Source organism: Gallinula chloropus (genome assembly GCF_964237585.1).
Source record: "Gallinula chloropus genome assembly, chromosome: 2".
NCBI classification, from domain to species: Eukaryota; Metazoa; Chordata; class Aves; order Gruiformes; family Rallidae; genus Gallinula; species Gallinula chloropus.
The window spans coordinates 164,086,187-164,102,528 of record NC_140086.1 but is presented as its reverse complement, the minus strand read 5'-3'; the positions used below and the strand labels follow the sequence as shown (position 1 = coordinate 164,102,528).

General features: G+C 72.8%; 3 protein-coding genes across 5 annotated transcripts in view; 2 read left to right on the top strand and 1 right to left on the bottom strand.

The window, feature by feature from the left end:
* Positions 1-1,857, top strand: part of NOS3 (nitric oxide synthase 3) — a gene marked incomplete at both ends in the record, with an annotated part of 7,787 nt that extends 5,930 nt beyond the window's left edge. The window contains 6 exon segments of the mRNA XM_084260730.1: positions 1-41; positions 629-750; positions 1,122-1,270; positions 1,462-1,656; positions 1,734-1,811; positions 1,813-1,857. Coding sequence (XP_084116856.1) covers positions 1-41; positions 629-750; positions 1,122-1,270; positions 1,462-1,656; positions 1,734-1,811; positions 1,813-1,857 — 630 coding nt within the window.
* A 374-nt stretch (positions 1,858-2,231) lies between these two features.
* Positions 2,232-10,136, bottom strand: ATG9B (autophagy related 9B). Of its 3 annotated transcripts, none has more exons than XM_084280045.1 (14): positions 9,713-10,136; positions 7,405-7,510; positions 7,086-7,129; positions 6,926-6,990; positions 6,666-6,839; positions 6,432-6,573; positions 5,466-6,205; positions 4,865-5,018; positions 4,603-4,782; positions 4,178-4,426; positions 3,741-3,913; positions 3,583-3,655; positions 2,954-3,044; positions 2,232-2,804 (listed from the first exon to the last, which is right to left on the bottom strand). In XM_084280045.1, the coding sequence occupies exons 2-14, from the start codon at positions 7,502-7,504 to the stop codon at positions 2,689-2,691; spliced, it is 2,301 nt and encodes a 766-aa protein (XP_084136171.1). In that variant the 5' UTR covers positions 7,505-7,510; positions 9,713-10,136; the 3' UTR covers positions 2,232-2,688. The 3 variants fall into 3 exon arrangements, with proteins under 3 accessions (XP_084136171.1, XP_084136170.1, XP_084136169.1); XM_084280044.1 differs by having other exon boundaries at positions 9,731-10,136; XM_084280043.1 differs by lacking the exon at positions 9,713-10,136 and adding an exon at positions 8,882-8,934.
* A 116-nt stretch (positions 10,137-10,252) lies between these two features.
* Positions 10,253-16,258, top strand: ABCB8 (ATP binding cassette subfamily B member 8; the record flags this gene model as incomplete). The annotated part of the gene is made up of 16 exons (XM_084260729.1): positions 10,253-10,341; positions 10,839-11,124; positions 11,503-11,658; positions 11,743-11,837; positions 11,934-12,039; positions 12,120-12,281; positions 12,383-12,468; positions 12,582-12,679; positions 12,965-13,070; positions 13,168-13,201; positions 13,275-13,411; positions 13,498-13,592; positions 13,803-13,936; positions 14,190-14,337; positions 15,349-15,599; positions 16,116-16,258. The coding sequence occupies 16 exons, from the start codon at positions 10,253-10,255 to the stop codon at positions 16,194-16,196; spliced, it is 2,064 nt and encodes a 687-aa protein (XP_084116855.1). The 3' UTR covers positions 16,197-16,258.
* Positions 16,259-16,342: the final 84 nt, after the last annotated feature.

The following is a 16,342-nucleotide window of genomic DNA, read 5'->3' as shown; positions in this document are numbered from 1 at the left end:
CGGCTGCGGCCCGGGGACACGGTGCCGGCCTTCGTCCGCGGGTGAGCGACCCCCAGACCCCCCGGTCCCGCGCCCCCCTGCGGACTACATTTCCCGGCGTGCCCCGCGCTCAGCCCCGGCACCCTCGGCCGGGATCCCCCCTCGCCCGCTGACACCCCCCCAGATACCACCCGGTGCCGTCCCTCCCGTACCCCCGTCCCGGTGCCTCCCCATCCCTCCCGGTGACCCCCGCCCGGTGCCCCCCGTTCCCCCCCGTTCGGTGTCTCCCCGTCCCTCCCGGTGACCCCCGCCCGTTCCCCCCGTTCGGTGTCTCCCCGTCCCTCCCGGTGACCCCCCGCCCGGTGCCCCCCGTTCCCCCCCGTTCGGTGTCTCCCCGTCCCTCCCGATGACCCCCCGCCCGGTGCCCCCCGTTCCCCCCCGTTCGGTGTCTCCCCATCCCTCCCGATGACCCCCCGCCCGGTGCCCCCCGTTCCCCCCCCGTTCGGTGTCTCCCCATCCCTCCCGATGACCCCCCGCCCGGTGCCCCCCGTTCCCCCCGTTCGGTGTCTCCCCGTCCCTCCCGGTGACCCCCGCCCGGTGCCCCCGTTCGGTGTCTCCCCGTCCCTCCCGGTGACCCCCCCGCCCGCAGGGCCCCCTCGTTCCGGCTGCCGCCCGACCCGCAGACCCCCTGTATCCTGGTGGGACCCGGCACCGGCGTCGCGCCGTTCCGCAGCTTCTGGCAGCACCGGCTGAACCAGCTGCGGGACGGAGGTGAGGCGGGGGGGGGGGGGGGGGCTCACGGGTCGGGGGGTTCACGGGCCAGGGAGCTCATGGAGCTGGGGAGCTTATGGGGCCGGGGGCTCATGGGGTAGGGGGCTCATGGGGCGGTGAGGGGCAGGGGGACGGGGCGGAGGCTGGGGCACGGGGCACCGGGGACACAGGGACGCGGCCATGGCGGGGCTGGGGGACAGGGCGGTTGGGGGGGCCTGGGGATGGGGGACACGGGACACCGGGACCGGGGGGGGGGGGCTGGCGGGAGCCGGGAGCGGGGGCCGGGGCCTCGTGCGGGGGGCGTACAGGGCTGTAGGGGCGCAGGGGGTGGGCACAGGGGGACACATCCCTCCCGCTCGCCGTGCCCGCAGGCGGCCCGCTGGGCAGCATGGTGCTGGTGTTCGGGTGCCGCTCCTCGGCGCTGGACCACATCTACCGGCAGGAGATGGAGGAGGCGCGGGAGCGGGGGGCGCTCAGCCAGGTCCTCACCGCCTTCTCCCGCGAGCCGGGGACCCCCAAGGTGCGGCGGGGCGGGGCGGGCCGGGCCGGGCCGGGGCGGGTAACAGGGTGCGACGGGCCGGTTGCCGGTGTCAGCGTCGGTGCCGGTGTCAGCGGGGCGGGGACGGGCGTGGGGGGGGGGGAGGGGGCAGTGGGGTGTGATGGGACGGGGTGCGGGTGTCAGCGTGGTCCCCGCCGCCGTGTCCCCCCCAGACCTACGTGCAGGACGTGCTGCGGGCGCAGCTGGCAGAGGAGGTGCACCGGGTGCTGTGCTGCAGCGCCGGGCACATGTACGTCTGCGGCGACGTGACGATGGCCACCGAGGTGCTGCAGACGGTGCAGCACATCCTGGTGCAGCAGGGCGGCATGACGCTGGGGCAGGCCGGGGACTTCATCGGCGAGCTGCGGGTAAGCGCCGGCCAGGGGCGCAGCAGGGCCGGGGCCGCGCCCGGGCTCCGCGCCCTGACACCTCCTCCCCCCCCCAGGACAAGAACCGCTACCACGAGGACATCTTCGGCCTCACCTTCCGCACGCAGGAGGTGGCCTTCCGCATCCGCAGCCAGGTCCTTCTCCGCGCAGGAGCGCCGGCAGACCGGCCCGGCCCCCTGAGCGCGCCGGGCCCGGAGGGGGTCCCCGCGGCTGCGCCCCCCCCCCCGCCACCGCAGCCCCAGTAAAGGTTTAGTTTTGATAACCCGGCCCGGCTTCTCCCTCCTTCCCGCTGCGGCACGGCCGGCACCGCGGCGGCGGGGAGGGGCGCAGGGTGGGCGGGGGCAGCGCCAAACAGGGTGTGGGATGGGGCGTCCCACGCATTCCCGGCACCGGCGGGGGTTGAGCCGGACTGGGAAGCGGCACCACCCCGGCATCACCGCCGCCACGTCCCCCCCCTGCGCCCCCATTGCCCCATAGCCCCGGGCATCGCCTCCACACACCCCCCCGCACAGCCCCCAGCCCCGCCGCACGAGTCGCCGCGGGGCGCGGCCCGTCTGAAAACCTTTATTTGCCCGGCACCGCGGGGGGCAGGGACCCGGGGGGCAGCGGGAGCGGGGACAGCACCAGCCCCGGGCACCCCGAGTCCCCCCGCACATACAGCACCTCGGGGGGGAGGCTGCCCCCGGCAGCGCCCCCGGCCCCACACCACAAGGCCGCATGGTGGAGCGGGGGTCCCACGCGGGCAGGGTCGGCCTCGTCGCCCCAGACCCCCGGGCAGCAGCGAGTCTCCCCGCAGCGCCCAGTCCCCACCAGCGACCCCCGGCCCTGTGTGGCAGCGCCGGGAGCGCCCGGCACGCCCAGGCCCCTGCAGAGGACACGGGGGCATCGGGGGGGACCCCGGCCCTGGGGACCGCAGGACATCAGCCGGTCAGATGCTGCCGGCTCCCGGTGCCGGTGGTCACCAGCGCGTCCCGGCCACGCCATGCCCTCGGCTCTCAAGGCTGGGGCCGGCTAGCCTGTTGTCTGCGCTTCCTCCTCATCATCCTCCTCTTCATCCTCGTCTTCCTCGGCCCAGCCACCCAGCGGCGTCTCCCGGTACTGAGCCTGCGAGGCCCTGGCAGCCGAGCCTGGGGGGTAGGGGGTGGGGGTCGGGGCGTCAGAGCTGGCCTGAGCCCACAGCCCCCACCTCGGGGTCCCAGCCCCCAGGACCCCACAGCCACCCTGGCGCTGGGGACAGGGACCAGCGTGTGTCCCAGTCCCCCGGTGCAGTGCTCACCTGTGGTCATGGGGGGCGGCTGGGGGAGGGCGGTGGCTGCCCACGCCCCCCCGGGCTGCGGCCCAGGGCCCTGCTGCTGCTGCTGGTGGAGCTGGAAGGGCAGGAGAGGGGGTGGGAGCCCCTGGGTGGTCACGGCCCCCCATCGCGCCAGGTAGTGCTGGGGGAGGTGCACAACCGCGGTGGCTCTCCCCCAGCACCCGTTTTGGCAGCAGCCGGGGGGTCCCCAGCCTACACCAGTGGGATGGGAGGGGGTCACACAGGAACCGGCCTGGGGCGGGACCGGGGGCTGAGGGGGGCAAGACCCCTGTGGAGGGCAGGGGACAAGGGCACATGGGTGGGCATCACACCCCCCAGGGATGCGCCTGCAGGCAGGGGACATGTGTCACGGGGGAGCCATAGTCAGGCAAGCCTGGGGCTGGGGGGGGTGATGTGGGGACACAGGAGGGATGATATGGGGGGACACAGGAGGGGAATGCCATGGGGACACTGGGAGGGGGACACAGGGGGACACAATGGGGCTGACAGAGGAGGACACAGGGAGGGGATGCTATGGGACACAGGGTAGGGGATGCAGGGGGATATGGGGGGGGGGAGGTGATGCAGGGGGACACGGGTGGGGGGACACGCACCTCGTGCAGGTAGATGGCGTGGAGGCTCATCTCAGCCAAGGCCACCTCGCAGAGCAGCACCGAGCGGCTCAGGCTGCGGGCAGAGCACATGGTGAGCACCACACCCGGCCCCGCCACGACACCCCCTCCCCAGCCCCCCAGCTCCCCGCCCACAGCACCTCTCTCCGGGGCTGCCGGCCGGGGGTCCACGTGCCCACCCGGGCAGGGTGACCAGGGCGCTGGCGGCGGCGCTGGCGGTGCTGCAGCCCTGGGCCAAGCGCCGCTCCCGCGACACCAGCGCACCAGCCGCGAGGCTGGGCCGGGCCAGGACGCTGGCGAGGACACTGTCCGGCTGCAGGGAGACACGGCCTCAGGGTGCGGATGCCCTCCCCATGCCCCCCTCCCCATGCCCCCCTCCCCATGTGCCCTCTCCCCCTGCCCCCCTCCACCTCCCGGCCCCACGTGCCCTCCACCCCATGTCCCCCTCTCCATGCCTCCTTCCCTGTGTCCCTCTCCCCATGCCCCCTCCATCGCCCGGCCCCATCTGCCCCCCTCCCCGTGCCCCCCTGCCCAGTGCCCCGTCCATCGCCCGGCCCCACGCGCCCGCCACACTCACCGCGGCCGCCGCCGAGTCGTCGGAGAGCAGCGACGTGCCCAGCGGCCCCTCGGCCAGGCCGCGGAGCGCGGGGGGCGCGGCAGCCGCGTCCTGCTGCAGCTTCTCCTTGAGCTGGCTGAGGAAGAGCTCGCTGGGCGGCGGCGGCTGCCAGCGCGGGTTGCTGATGGCGAAGTGCATCAGCGACAGCTCCGTCTTCCCGTTCTCCGCCTGCTGGTACACGGACGCCTCCGTCTGCCCGGCCGACAGCCACTGCGGGGCAGGAGGGTGTGAGGGGGGCACCGTGCCTGGGACCCCCATGCCAGGACCCTCATGCTGGGACCCCCACACCAGGACATCCACACCGGGATCCCCACACCGGGATCCCACGCCAGAACCCCATGCCGGGACCCCATAGTGGGACCCCTCGTCCCCCTCCCGGCGCCCACCTGGGGGTTGCCGTGGTTGCGCACGTCGAGCTGGGCGAAGGAGCAGATGTCGCCCACCCCCCCCACCTCCACCGTGAAGCTGCGGAAGAAGTCAATGATGTCCAGGGCGCGGGGAGGGAGGGCGAAGATGAGGATGAGCGGGGTGACGATGGGGCTCAGCAGCTCCTCCAGGATGAAGACCTGCGGGCGGGGAGGGGAGGAGATGTCAGGACAAGGCAGACCGGACCCTCCCCCAGCCCTCCCCAAGCCCCCCGGCACCCACCGCCTTGTACTGGAAGAGCTGGGCCATCTCCCCGCGCGTCTCGGCGTGGCCGGCAGTGCGGTGCCAGTGCTCGGGCAGGTAGTGCACATGTGCCAGGACGCGCTGCAGCAGCTGCTGTGGGCACCACACCGTGTGCTCATCGGGGATGAAGGACCTGGGGGGGGACAGGGGGGACAGCGGGGTCAGGGGGGTCAGACACCCCCCCTTCATGGCACCGACCCCCCCACGGTGTGGGGATGAAGGACCTGTGGGGGAATAGGGGACACAGGGGAATCAGATCCCCACCCAGCACGGGCACCTTGCTGTGTGCTCGTCAGGAATGAAGGACCTGGGGGAAAATGGGGGGGACAGGGAGGTCATACACCCCCCCTTCACAGCACTGACCCACCCCGGCACGGGCACCACGCCATGTGGTCGTTGGGGATGAAGGACCTGGGGGGATTGGCAGCGGGGGGCCGGGGGGGTTCAGACAAACCCCCTTCACAGCACTGAACCCCCCCGATGCAGGGATGAAGGACCTGTGGGTGGGCAGTGGGGGGCTGGTGGGGTCAGACACCCCCCTTCGCAACACCGACTCCCTCCCCACACCTCGCACGCTCACCTGGCCAGTGTGACGGTCAGCCCCAGCAGCGTGCCGGCGGTGAGGATGTGCTGCACCGTCAGCACGTCCTCGTCGTAGACGGTGAGGACGATGAGCACAGCCAGGACGGAGCCGGCGAAGAAGGCCACGTTCTTGGCCAGCACGGCCAGCAGCGGGCTGCTGAAGGAGTTCATGTACCTGGCCGCCGGCTTGTAGCCGCGGCTCAGCCGCGCCCGCAGCTCGTGGTCCAGCTCGTTGAAGTGCCGCAGGTAGTGGCGGCCGTAGAGCGACCAGCGGCGCGTGCCCAGGCTGCCCGGCTCCCGCTTGATGCCCTCGGCGTAGCTGAAGAAGGCGTAGAGCAGCTGCCAGACCAGCACGCAGGGGCACAGCGCCAGGTTGGCCACCCCCAGCGCCACCATGGCCCGTGCCAGGCGCCGCGCCAGTTCGCGCCGCGCGCCCGCCCGCTTGCACTGCGGCCGCAGGCTCCAGCGGTTCTGGAAGAGCCCGCGGAACAGCAGCAGCTGCAGGTTGTACTCCAGGCCCCGCGTGAGGAAGACGACGGGGCCCAGCAGCGGCAGGCGGAAGCGCAGGGGCAGCAGCGCTTTGTTGACCATGGCCACGGTGTAGTTCTGGAAGCGCAGGATGCGGTGGTGGATGTCCAGCTCCGTCAGCTCCCTCTTGTGCACGCAGAGCTGCTGCCGGCGCTGCAGCGCGATCAGCCGCGCCTGCACCTCCTGCCAGCTGACGTCCCGCAGCCCCTCCTGTGCCAGCGGCATGGCGGTGAGACCCCCTCCCCTGTGCAGTGTCACCAGCACAGTGAGAGACCCCGTCCCCTGCACCCCCTGCCAGCCGCAGTCCCACAGCCCCTCCTGCACCAATGACACCGTGGTGTCACTGGCATGGTGAGAGACACCCTCCCCTGTGTGGCGTCACCAGCATGGTGAGAGACCCCCTCTCCTGAGGCCCCCTCCCTGGCGCCGTGCTCACCGAGGGGATGCCCAGGGCCCTGGTGTAGAAGGCGCGGATCTCCCAGTAGCCAAGCAGGCGGCACAGCACCTTCACCAGCCGGTACAGCCAGACCGCCGCCGCCAGCACCAGCAGGAAGATGATCCAGCCGCTGGCACGGATGCTGCGCCGGGGATGGGGACACACACATGGAGTGACATGCACCAGGGTGGGGGGGGACGCAGTGGCGCAGGGACCCCCCAGCCCCTTCCTCACCTCTGGGCGCACTGCGGGGCGGGCAGGACGGCGTCGGGCAGCGTCACCTTGCTGCGGTCGGGGGCCGTGGCCCCCCCGGCGTGGCTGTGGTTGAGCGGCCGGTTGGCAAAGAGGATGTCATAGTCCACACAGCAGAGCAGGAAGGTGGTGAAGGTGACGATGAACAGGAACTGCCTGGAGGGAGAAGGGGACAGTGGGGGGTCAGCACAGCACCTCGCCCCATGGGACCCCCCCCCCCACCGCGTCCCCCCAGCACTCACACCAGCTCAAAGACGTCAGAGAGCATCATGCAGGCAAAGCCGTTCTTCTGGTGGTAGTGGTAGATGTGGGGGGCTGGTTAAGGAGCATGTGCCCCTCCGCCGGACCCCCGCGCCCCCCCCGCCCCCTCAGTCCCCCCCCAGCACCCCCACACGAGGATATCTTGGTGAAGAAGCTGTCCAGGTTCTTGATGTGGTGCCAGGAGTCTGCGGGGGATGGAGAACGGTGGGGGCTGAGCCGGGGCCACAGCACAGCATGGACCGCCCCCCAGGGCAGCCCCCCTGGGGACCCACAAACTCCCACCCCCAGTGCACCCACCCCACAGGCAGCAGGGCTGAGCCTATCACCCCACGCCCCCAGACCCCTCCCCCAAACACTCTCCTGCATCCCCTCCCTCCCCCTCTACACTTAAGCCCCCCGCCCCGCACCCCATTGAGGGTCACGACCCCCAGACCTCCCGCTCTGCCACGCCCCCCAGCACCTCGCAGCCCCTCGGTGACGTGCAGCAGCAGCTCCTCCTCGCCGGGGGGGGAGTCTTCCTCTGGGTCCTCCAGGCGCCGGTACTCGCCCTGCGCCTCCATCGCCGCCTGCCAGGGACACCCATCAGCACCCGTCAGCACCCACTGCCTCCCAGAGACCCCCACCCAGCGCGGACCCCCGGCAGCGGGGGCACGAGGCGGGATGGAGCCCCCCGCCCCAGCCCCGCGGCCGTGGGGCAGCCGCAGCCCGGGGGTGCCGTGGGTGCGGCGTCGGGCGAGTCAGGCTGAGCCACACGGCCTGCGGCGGGAGCCGGAAATGCCGGCGAGGCCACGACGCGCCACACGCGTGCCACGGATGCGCGGGGCCTGAGCTGGCATCCCACACAGCCACCGGCACCGCCACCACAGCCACCAGCATCACCGGCATCACTGGCGTCACCGGCATTACCGGCATCACTGCCACCACGGTCACTGGCATCACCAGGACCACGGCCACCGCGACCACTGGTGTCACCGGCATCACCACCACCACCATCACTGGCATCACTGGCGTAACCGCAACCACAGCCACCAGCGTCACTGGCATCACCACCACTGCCACCATCGGCATCACTGCCACCACGGCCACCGTGGCCACTGGCATCACCATCACCACCACTGCCACGGCCCCAGGCAGGGCCACGCGCAGGGCCACCAGCCCGTCCCACCTCCGTTACTGCCAGCGCCCAGCCGTGCCCCCACTGTGGGGCCAGGGGTCCCTGGGGACAGACCCCGGCTCAGCCAGAACCCCGCTTACACCACATCTGCCCCTCGGGCCGCACTGTGCCGCTCCCCATCCGAGTGACCCAGACCCCCATCCCCATCCTGTGGCCCCACTCCTGAGCCCCTGATGCTCTGGGGACCCCCAGCCCTGGGGAGGGGGTACAGAGGGGGTCCTGCCCTCACCCCTCTGGGGCGAGGGCAGGACCTCTGGGCCCCGGGGGAGCACAGGAGGGACCCCAGACCCTGGGGAAGGACAGGACCCCCATGTCCTGGGGCAGGATGGGACCCCTGAGCAATCAGGTCAGGACAGGAGCCCAACCCGGGGGCAGGAGGGGACCCCCAACACCCAGGGCAGGATTGAACCCCCACCCCCGGGGAAGGAGGGGAGGGGACCCTCCCCCTTCAGCACAGTATGGGAACCCCTCACATAGGGAAGAACACGACCCCCAGCACGCACAGGACAGGACCCCCACCTCCTGGGGCAGGAGGGGACCCTTAGCACCCAGGGCAAGACAAGACCCCCATCCCGGGGGAGGAGGGGACCCCACACGCAGGGCAGGTTGGGACCCCCCTGCACAGGACAGGACCCCCACCACGGGGCAGGAGGAGACCCCCAGCACCCAAGTCAGGATGAGACCTCCAATGCGGCAGGAGGGGTCCCCCCACCCCCGGCACAGGACGGGACCCCCCCTCCGGCCCCCGCCGCCCGCCCCTCACCGCCGCCGGTCGGTGCTGCCGCAGCCCCGGGTGTCCGCTGCCGCTGCCGGTGATGCCCCGACCCCTCCCCGCCGGGCCCGACTCAGCCCCGGGGCCGCTCGGCAGGGCAGGGGGCGGGGGGCGGGGGGCGGGCGGGGCCGTGATTCAGCAGGAGGGCACGGCCGGGCTGCCCCGGCCCTGGGGGGGGGGGGGAAGGACACGACACCGACCCGCCGCGGCCCCAGGATCGGGTGTCCCGGCGCGGCCCCTCCCCCACCTGCCCCGCACCGGGCGGCCAAAAATACCCGCGGGGGGGGGGCGGGGAGGACACGCACGGGACACACACGGGACACGGGACGCGGCGCGCCCGAAAATAGCCCGGGCGATGTCAACAACCGGCGGCACCGAAGGACCGGGGCTGCTCGGGAGCCCCCGCACGGCCCGGGATGCCCCATCCCGCACGGCCCGGGGCACCCGGGCACAGAGGGGAGGGGGCGGCCCCGAAGGGACACGCGGGACCCCGGTGGGCTCCCGCCCGGGCAGCCGGGCGGCCTGAGGCCGCGGTGACGGCCCGCGGTGACGCGGACCCCTCGTGACACGCGGGGACACCCCCGCGACCCCTCCGGCCGGGACGGGGCGGGGAGGGGGGTGCGGGGAGTCCCCGGGAAGGAGGGGGGGGGGGGGCCGGGGCACCGCGACACCTCGCGGCCGCTCCCGCGTCCCGGTGTCCCCGGCCGCCGTGACACCCGGTGACCCCTCCCCGTCGTCCGTGACCCCTTGTCCCCAGTGACCCCCCCGTTCCCGCGCACCCCCCGTTCCCTGGGAACCCCCGTTCCCCGGGACCCCCCTTACCTGGGACCCCCGTCTCACCTCGGGCTCGGCGCTGCCGCGGGGCCGGCGGGGCCGGTGTGTCCGGTCCGGGCTCTCACCTGGCCCCGCACCCCGCCGGGGACCGGGGCCGGGACCCGCCGCCGGCCATGGCCGCAGCGGCACCGGCACCGGGCGGGGGCTGGGGTGGGGGTCCGAGCGCGGGTGAGGGGAGCGGGGGGTGTGGGGGGGGCACCCGCTGCGGGCCCCGTGATCCCGAGCGGGGCCCGGGGAGGAGCGAGGGCCCGGCGGGCGCGGGGCGGGGGGGGGTGGTCTCCGGGGGATGCGGCGGTTCGGGGAGCGCGGCAGGGGGTGTCGGGGAGCGGGGCGAGGGGCCGCTCGGGTCGGGGCCGGTGCAGGGCCCGGGCCGCGCTGCTGGGGCTCTGCCCGCCCGGTGCCGCCGGTGCCGCCCCCGTCCCGCCCCGTCCCGCCCGGTGCCGCCGGTGCCGCCCCCGTCCCGCCCCGTCCCGCCCGGTGCCGCCGGTGCCGCCCCCGGTGCCGCCCCCGGTGCCGCCCCCTCCCGCCATGGCGCTGCTGCTGCGCGCGCTTGGGGCCCGGTGCCGGCTCCGGTCGGTCCCCGTCGCGTTCCGGCCGCCGCCGGTCCCGGGGCGAAGGTACCGAGGAGCCCGGGTCGGGGGCGTGGGGCACCCCAATTCCTGGGTCCCGGGGTGCGGGGGGGTGCGGGGGGGTGCGGGGGGCTGGGGGTCCCGGGGGCACCTTGGGGCGCGGGGTGGGGGGGGGGCGGAACACCCCAATTCCTATTTCCTGCGGTGGGGGGGGGTGCGGGGGCACCTCGGAGCGCGGTGTGGGGGCGGGACACCCCAATTCCTGAGTCCTGGGGTGCAAGGGGCTGGGGGTCCCGGGGGCACCTTGGGGTGTGGGGAGGGAATGACTCCAAACGCTGGTCCAGGGGGCACAGGGGCTGAGGGGAGGGGTCGGGTGATGCCCTGAGGCCGTGGGGGCACCGGGGGGGATGGCGGTGCCCCCCTGGGAGGGCACTGGGGGGGCTGGCTGTGCCGTGCGGGGGGGCACACGCACACACAGCCCCCCGCCGTGTCCCCGGGTGGGCACGGGGTGCCGAGCTCGGCACCTGTACTTATGCTCTCCCCAGTTTCAGGTATGTCGGGGCGCGCCCAGGACTCCCTGGCCCCCCTCGCCCCCTCCCTGGGCCCCCCCCGTCGGCCCCCCGCTGCCTGCTCCTGGCTGGCCAGGCCGCAGCCGGCCTGGCGCTGGGCTTGCTGGGCACGGCCGCGCGCTGCCAGGAGGCTGCTGTCCTCTCTGAGCCCCTCGAGCCCCCTGAGCCCCCCAAGCCGGCGCAGCGAGAGCCGCCCTTCGACTGGCCGCTGTTCTGGACCTTCCTGCGCCCCCAGCTCCTGGCCCTGTCCGCGGCAGTGGTGGTGAGTGGTGGTGGGCAGGGGGCAGTGGGACCCCACACCCCCTGTCCCCATGCTGGGACATCCCTTGTCCCTGTGGCGTGATGCCCCCCCCCATCCTGTGCTGTGACACCCCCCATACCATGACTTCCCTGTGCCGTGACCACCCTGTGCCACGACTCCCCCGTGCCATGACTCCCCCGTGCCATGACCTGCTCTGTGCCATGACCCCCCTGTGCTGTGACCCCCCCCGTGCCATGACCCCCCCCATGCCATGACCTTCCCGTGCCATGACCCCCCCATGCCGTGACCCCCACGTGCCATGACTCCCCCTGTGCCATATCACCCTGTGCTGTGACACCCCTGTGTCGTGACCCCCCCTATGCCGTGACCCCCCCACAGCTGGCGCTGGGCGCTGCCCTGCTCAACGTCCGCATCCCGGTGCTGCTGGGGCAGCTGGTGAATGTGGTGGCCAGTTGCGCCCGCGGCCGCGTCTCCGGGTACCTGCGGGAAGCGCGGCGCCCGGCCCTGCGCCTGCTCAGCGTCTACTGCCTGCAGGTGGGTGCCGGCCCCCGAGCCAGGCTGGGGGGGGCTGGGGAGCCGCCCCCGCCCTGCGCCCACCCCAGCCCCCCTCCTCTGCAGGGGCTGCTGACCTTCGGGTACATCGCGCTGCTGGCGCGCGTCGGCGAGAGGGTGGCAGGCAGCATGCGCAAGGCGCTCTTCACGTCCCTGCTCCGGTAACGGGTGCAGCAGGGCAGGGGAGATGCCCAGGGACCCCCCATCCCAGGTACCCCATCCCAATGGCCCCCCATTGCACCACCACTCTCCGCCAGGCAGGACGTGTCGTTCTTCGACGCCACCCGCTCGGGGCAGCTGCTGAGCCGCCTGACGTCCGACATCCAGGAGTTCAAATCCTCCTTCAAGCTGGTCGTATCCCAGGTGAGGCTGGGCAGCACCCACACCCCCCAAAGCCCTCTCCCCACCCCCGGCACACTCACCCTCCCTCCCTGCCCCCCCAGGGCCTGCGCAGCAGCACGCAGACCGTGGGCTGCTTCGTCTCACTCTACCTGGTGTCACCCAAGCTCACCGGCCTCCTGGTGCTGGCGCTGCCGGCGCTGGTGGGTGCCGGGGCGCTCATCGGCGCCGGGCTGCGCAGCCTCTCCCGCCGGGCGCAGGAGCAGGTAACCCCCCTCCTCGGGCAGTGTTTACCCCCCCTTGACATCCCTACAGGGCTGGAGCGGGGGTGTCCCACACTGTCCCCTCTCCGTCCCACTCCCCACAGGTGGCCAAGGCCACAGTGGTGGCGGATGAGGTGCTGGGGAACGTCCGGACCGTGCGCGCCTTCGCCATGGAGGATCAGCAGGCGGGGTAAAGGGGAGCGGGGGACGGGGCTGGAGGGCCGTGGTGGGGCTGGGGGGCTGCACCGGGGCTGGGGGCCTGTGGTGGGGCTGGGGGTCCCTCAGCCCCGTCCCTGCCCACAGGCTGTACAGCTTGGAGGTGGATCGTGCCAGCTGGCTGAGCGAGCGGCTGGGGCTCGGCATCGCCGCCTTCCAGGGGCTCTCCAACCTGGCGCTCAATGGTGAGCGGGGCCCTGGGGCTGGATGCGGGGGTGCTGTGGGGCTGGGTGCTGTGGGGCAGGATGCGGGGGTGCTGTGGGGCTGGGTGCTGTGGGGCAGGATGCAGGGGCGCTGTGGGGCTGGGTGCTGTGGTGGGGCTGTGGGGACAGGACGTGGTGGTGCTGTGGGGCTGGATGCTGTGATGCTGTGGGGCAGCATGCGGTGGCGCTGTGGGGCAGAAGGCAGCGCCATGGGGCAGGGCCCCACAGTGCCGGCGTGCCCCGGTCCCACCACCCCCTCTCCCCCAGGCATCGTGCTGGGGACCATCTTCGTGGGCGGGTCCCTGATGGCGGGGGACGAGCTCTCTCCGGGTGACCTCATGTCCTTCCTGGTGGCCTCACAGACGGTGCAGAGGTCAGAGCAGAGACCCCAGCCCCCCCCCCAACCCCCCAGCGTGCTGCAGCCTGTGGGGCGCAGCCCTGGGCTCAGTCTCTGCCCTCCTGCCCCACAGGTCCATGGCCAGCATCTCCGTCCTGTTGGGGCAGGTACGTGGGGGGCTGGGGGCTCCCCCGGGTTGGGGGCCAGGGGCTGGGGGTGCACCCACCTCTGTCCCCACAGGTGGTGAGGGGTCTCAGCGCTGGTGCCCGCGTCTTGGAGCTGCTGAGACTGGAGCCCAGCGTGGCGCTGAGGGGAGGGGGCTCCATCCCTGCCCACTCGCTGCTCGGACGCATCTGCTTCCAGGGCGTCTCCTTCAGGTGAGCTGCCCAACCCCCCCCCCACCGTCCTGTGACCCCCCCAGCTGGCACCGTGCCCCTGCAGCCCCCCACTCCCCTCCCCACAGCTACCCCACCCGCCCCGGCTGCCCGGTGCTGCAGGACTTCACCCTCACGCTGCCGCCCTGCAAGACTGTGGCCATCGTGGGCCCCTCTGGAGGAGGTACCAGGCTAGTGGGGTCCCCCCTGCACCCCCCCATGTCCCCCCAAACCGTCATGAGCCCACTGGCACTGGGACTGGGGGGCTGGGGGGGTGTGACGGAGCCCGGGTCTGGGGGCTGGGGCTGGGGGTGTGAGGAAGCCTGGAGCTGGGGGCTGGGGGCTGTGGGGGTGTGTGGGGGCTGTGCCGCAGCGCTGAGCCCCCCGCCCGCAGGGAAGTCGACGGTGGCGGCGCTGCTGGAGCGTTTCTACGAGCCCACCCAGGGCTCCATCACCCTGGACGGACATGATATCTCCAGCCTGGACCCGTCCTGGCTGCGGGGACACGTCATTGGCTTCATCAGCCAGGTCAGCGCGGCGTGGGGTGGTGTGGGGTGAGGTGATGTGGGGTGGCATTGGGGCAGTGTGGGGTGGGGTGGGGCGGGGTGGGGTGGGGTGTGGTGATGTGGGGCATCATGGGGCAGTGTGGGGTGATGTGGGGTGGTGTGTGGTGATGCGGGGCGGCATGGGGTGATGTGTGGTGGGGTGATGTGGGGCATCATGGGGCAGTGTGGGGTGGTGTGGGGCGGTGTGGGGCGCTGAGGTGCTGCCGCCAGTGCAGGAGCCGGTGCTGTTTGGCACCAGCATCATGGAGAACATCCGGTTCGGGCGGCCGGGGGCCTCGGACGCTGCAGTGCGCGCGGCCGCGCGGCTGGCCAACGCCGACGACTTCATCTGCAGCTTCCCCGACGGCTACAGCACCCTCGTGGGTATGTGGGGGTCTGGGGGGGGGTGGGAGATGGGCAGGGCACCATTGTGGGTACATGGGGGTCTGGAGACGGGTGGGAGGCAGGCAGAGCCCCCCAGCTGGTACAGCCACCCCGTGGGACAGTCAGACGAGCATGAGACCCCAGCCCCAGTGCCCTCAGTGACACCAAGGGCACTGGTGTCACCGAGGCACTGCTGGAGGCAAGATCTAGGAACCCCTTTTAGCTGAAAACAGGGTATTGTCTGTCTCTTAATTGGTCGTTAGTCTCATTATTGATGACTTCCCATCTCCACTGGCTCGAGGCTGTTGCCCTGCTCAGGGTCCCAGACGAATTCTGCTGAAATCCCAACCTGATCGATTCTTAAAATGCCCAAATACCCAGGCAGGGAGGGGCCTGGGAGTGCTGGGTGACTGAACACGAGCCCCTGGGCTGGGCACTGGGGAGGCTGCAGCTGGAGTGCTGGGTCCAGTTGTGGGCTCCTCAGCACCAGAAGGACAGGGAGGTCCTGGAGCGAGTGCAGAGAAGGGCAACCAGGCTGGGGAAGGGGCTGGAGGGCAAATCCTCTGAGGAGAGGCTGAGGGAGCTGGGGGTGCTGAGCCTGGAGCAGAGGAGGCTGAGGGGAGCCCTTCTCCCCCCTGCCCTGCCCTGCCCTGCCCTGCCCTGGCAGGAGGGTGCAGAGAGGTGGGCGATGGTCTCTGCAGCCAGGGGCCAGGAGCTGGGAGGAGGGGCAATGGGCTCAAGCTGCCCCAGGGCAGGGTCAGCTCAGCTGGGAGGGCAAAGTTCTTCCCTGGCAGAGTTGTGGGGCTGTGGCACAGGCTGCCCAGGGAGGGGCTGAGTCCCCAGCCCTGGGGGTGTTGAACAGAGGGGAGATGAGGTGCTCAGGGAGCTGGGTCAGCTCAGGATGGGGATGGTTGGACTGGAGGGGCTCAAAGGGCTTTTCCAGCCCGGTGACGCTGTGCAGTGAAGCTGTGTGATGATCTGGCGTGACCCCATCCCGCTGGCTCCCGGCAGGCGAGCGCGGCGTGGCGCTGTCGGGGGGGCAGAAGCAGCGCATCGCCATCGCCCGGGCGCTGCTCAAGGACCCCCCGGTGCTGGTGCTGGACGAGGCCACCAGCGCGCTGGACGCGGAGGCGGAGCGGGCGGTGCAGGAGGCGCTGGACCGCGCGGCCGCCGGCCGCACCGTGCTGCTCATCGCCCACCGGCTCAGCACCGTCCGCCACGCCGACCTCATCGTGGTGCTGGCGGGGGGACGCGTGGCAGAGGTCAGGGGGCCGGGGGGGGTGTGGGCAGGGGACGCGCAGGGGGGCTGCGGGCAGCGCCATGAGTGGGTGGCTGCAGGCAGAGAGGTTGGGCAGGGGGGCTGTGAGTAGGGGGGGTTCCAGGCAGGGAGGGAAGAGGGGCTGCGGGCAGGAGCACGTGGCCGAGGTGAGGGGGCCGGGGGGCTGCGGGCAGGGGCGTGAGTGGGGGGCGTTGTGGGCAGGGAGGGCTGGCAGGGGGGTTGTGGGCAGTAGGGGTGGGCAAGGGGGCTGTGGGCAGAGAGAGTGGGCAGGGGGGTTACGGGTGTTGGGCGGGCAGGGGGCGGGCAGGGGGTTGCAGGAAGGGGGATGGGGGGTGAGCAGGGGTGGTGGGCAGGGGGGCTGCAGGCAGGGGGTGAGCAGGGGCGGTGGGCCAGGAGGGTGGACAGGGGGGCTGGGCAGGGGGCGAGTAGGGGGCGGGCAGGGGGTGGGCAGTGGGCTGCAGCCCCGCGGTGACGCTGACGCCGAGCCCACCATCGACAGGCGGGGACGCACGAGGAGCTGGTGCGGCGCGGGGGTGTCTACGCCGAGCTCATCCGACGACAGACCCAAGACCCGTCCTGAGCGCGGGGCGGGGGGGGCACGGGGTGACCCCCCCCCGCTGCTCCCCAATAAACCAGGATGGGAGGCGGCTGCGGGGCTCCGCTCTGTGGGGCTGGGGGTGGGGGTGGGGATGCGGCGCTGCGCCCCAGGGGGTAGCTGTGTCCTGC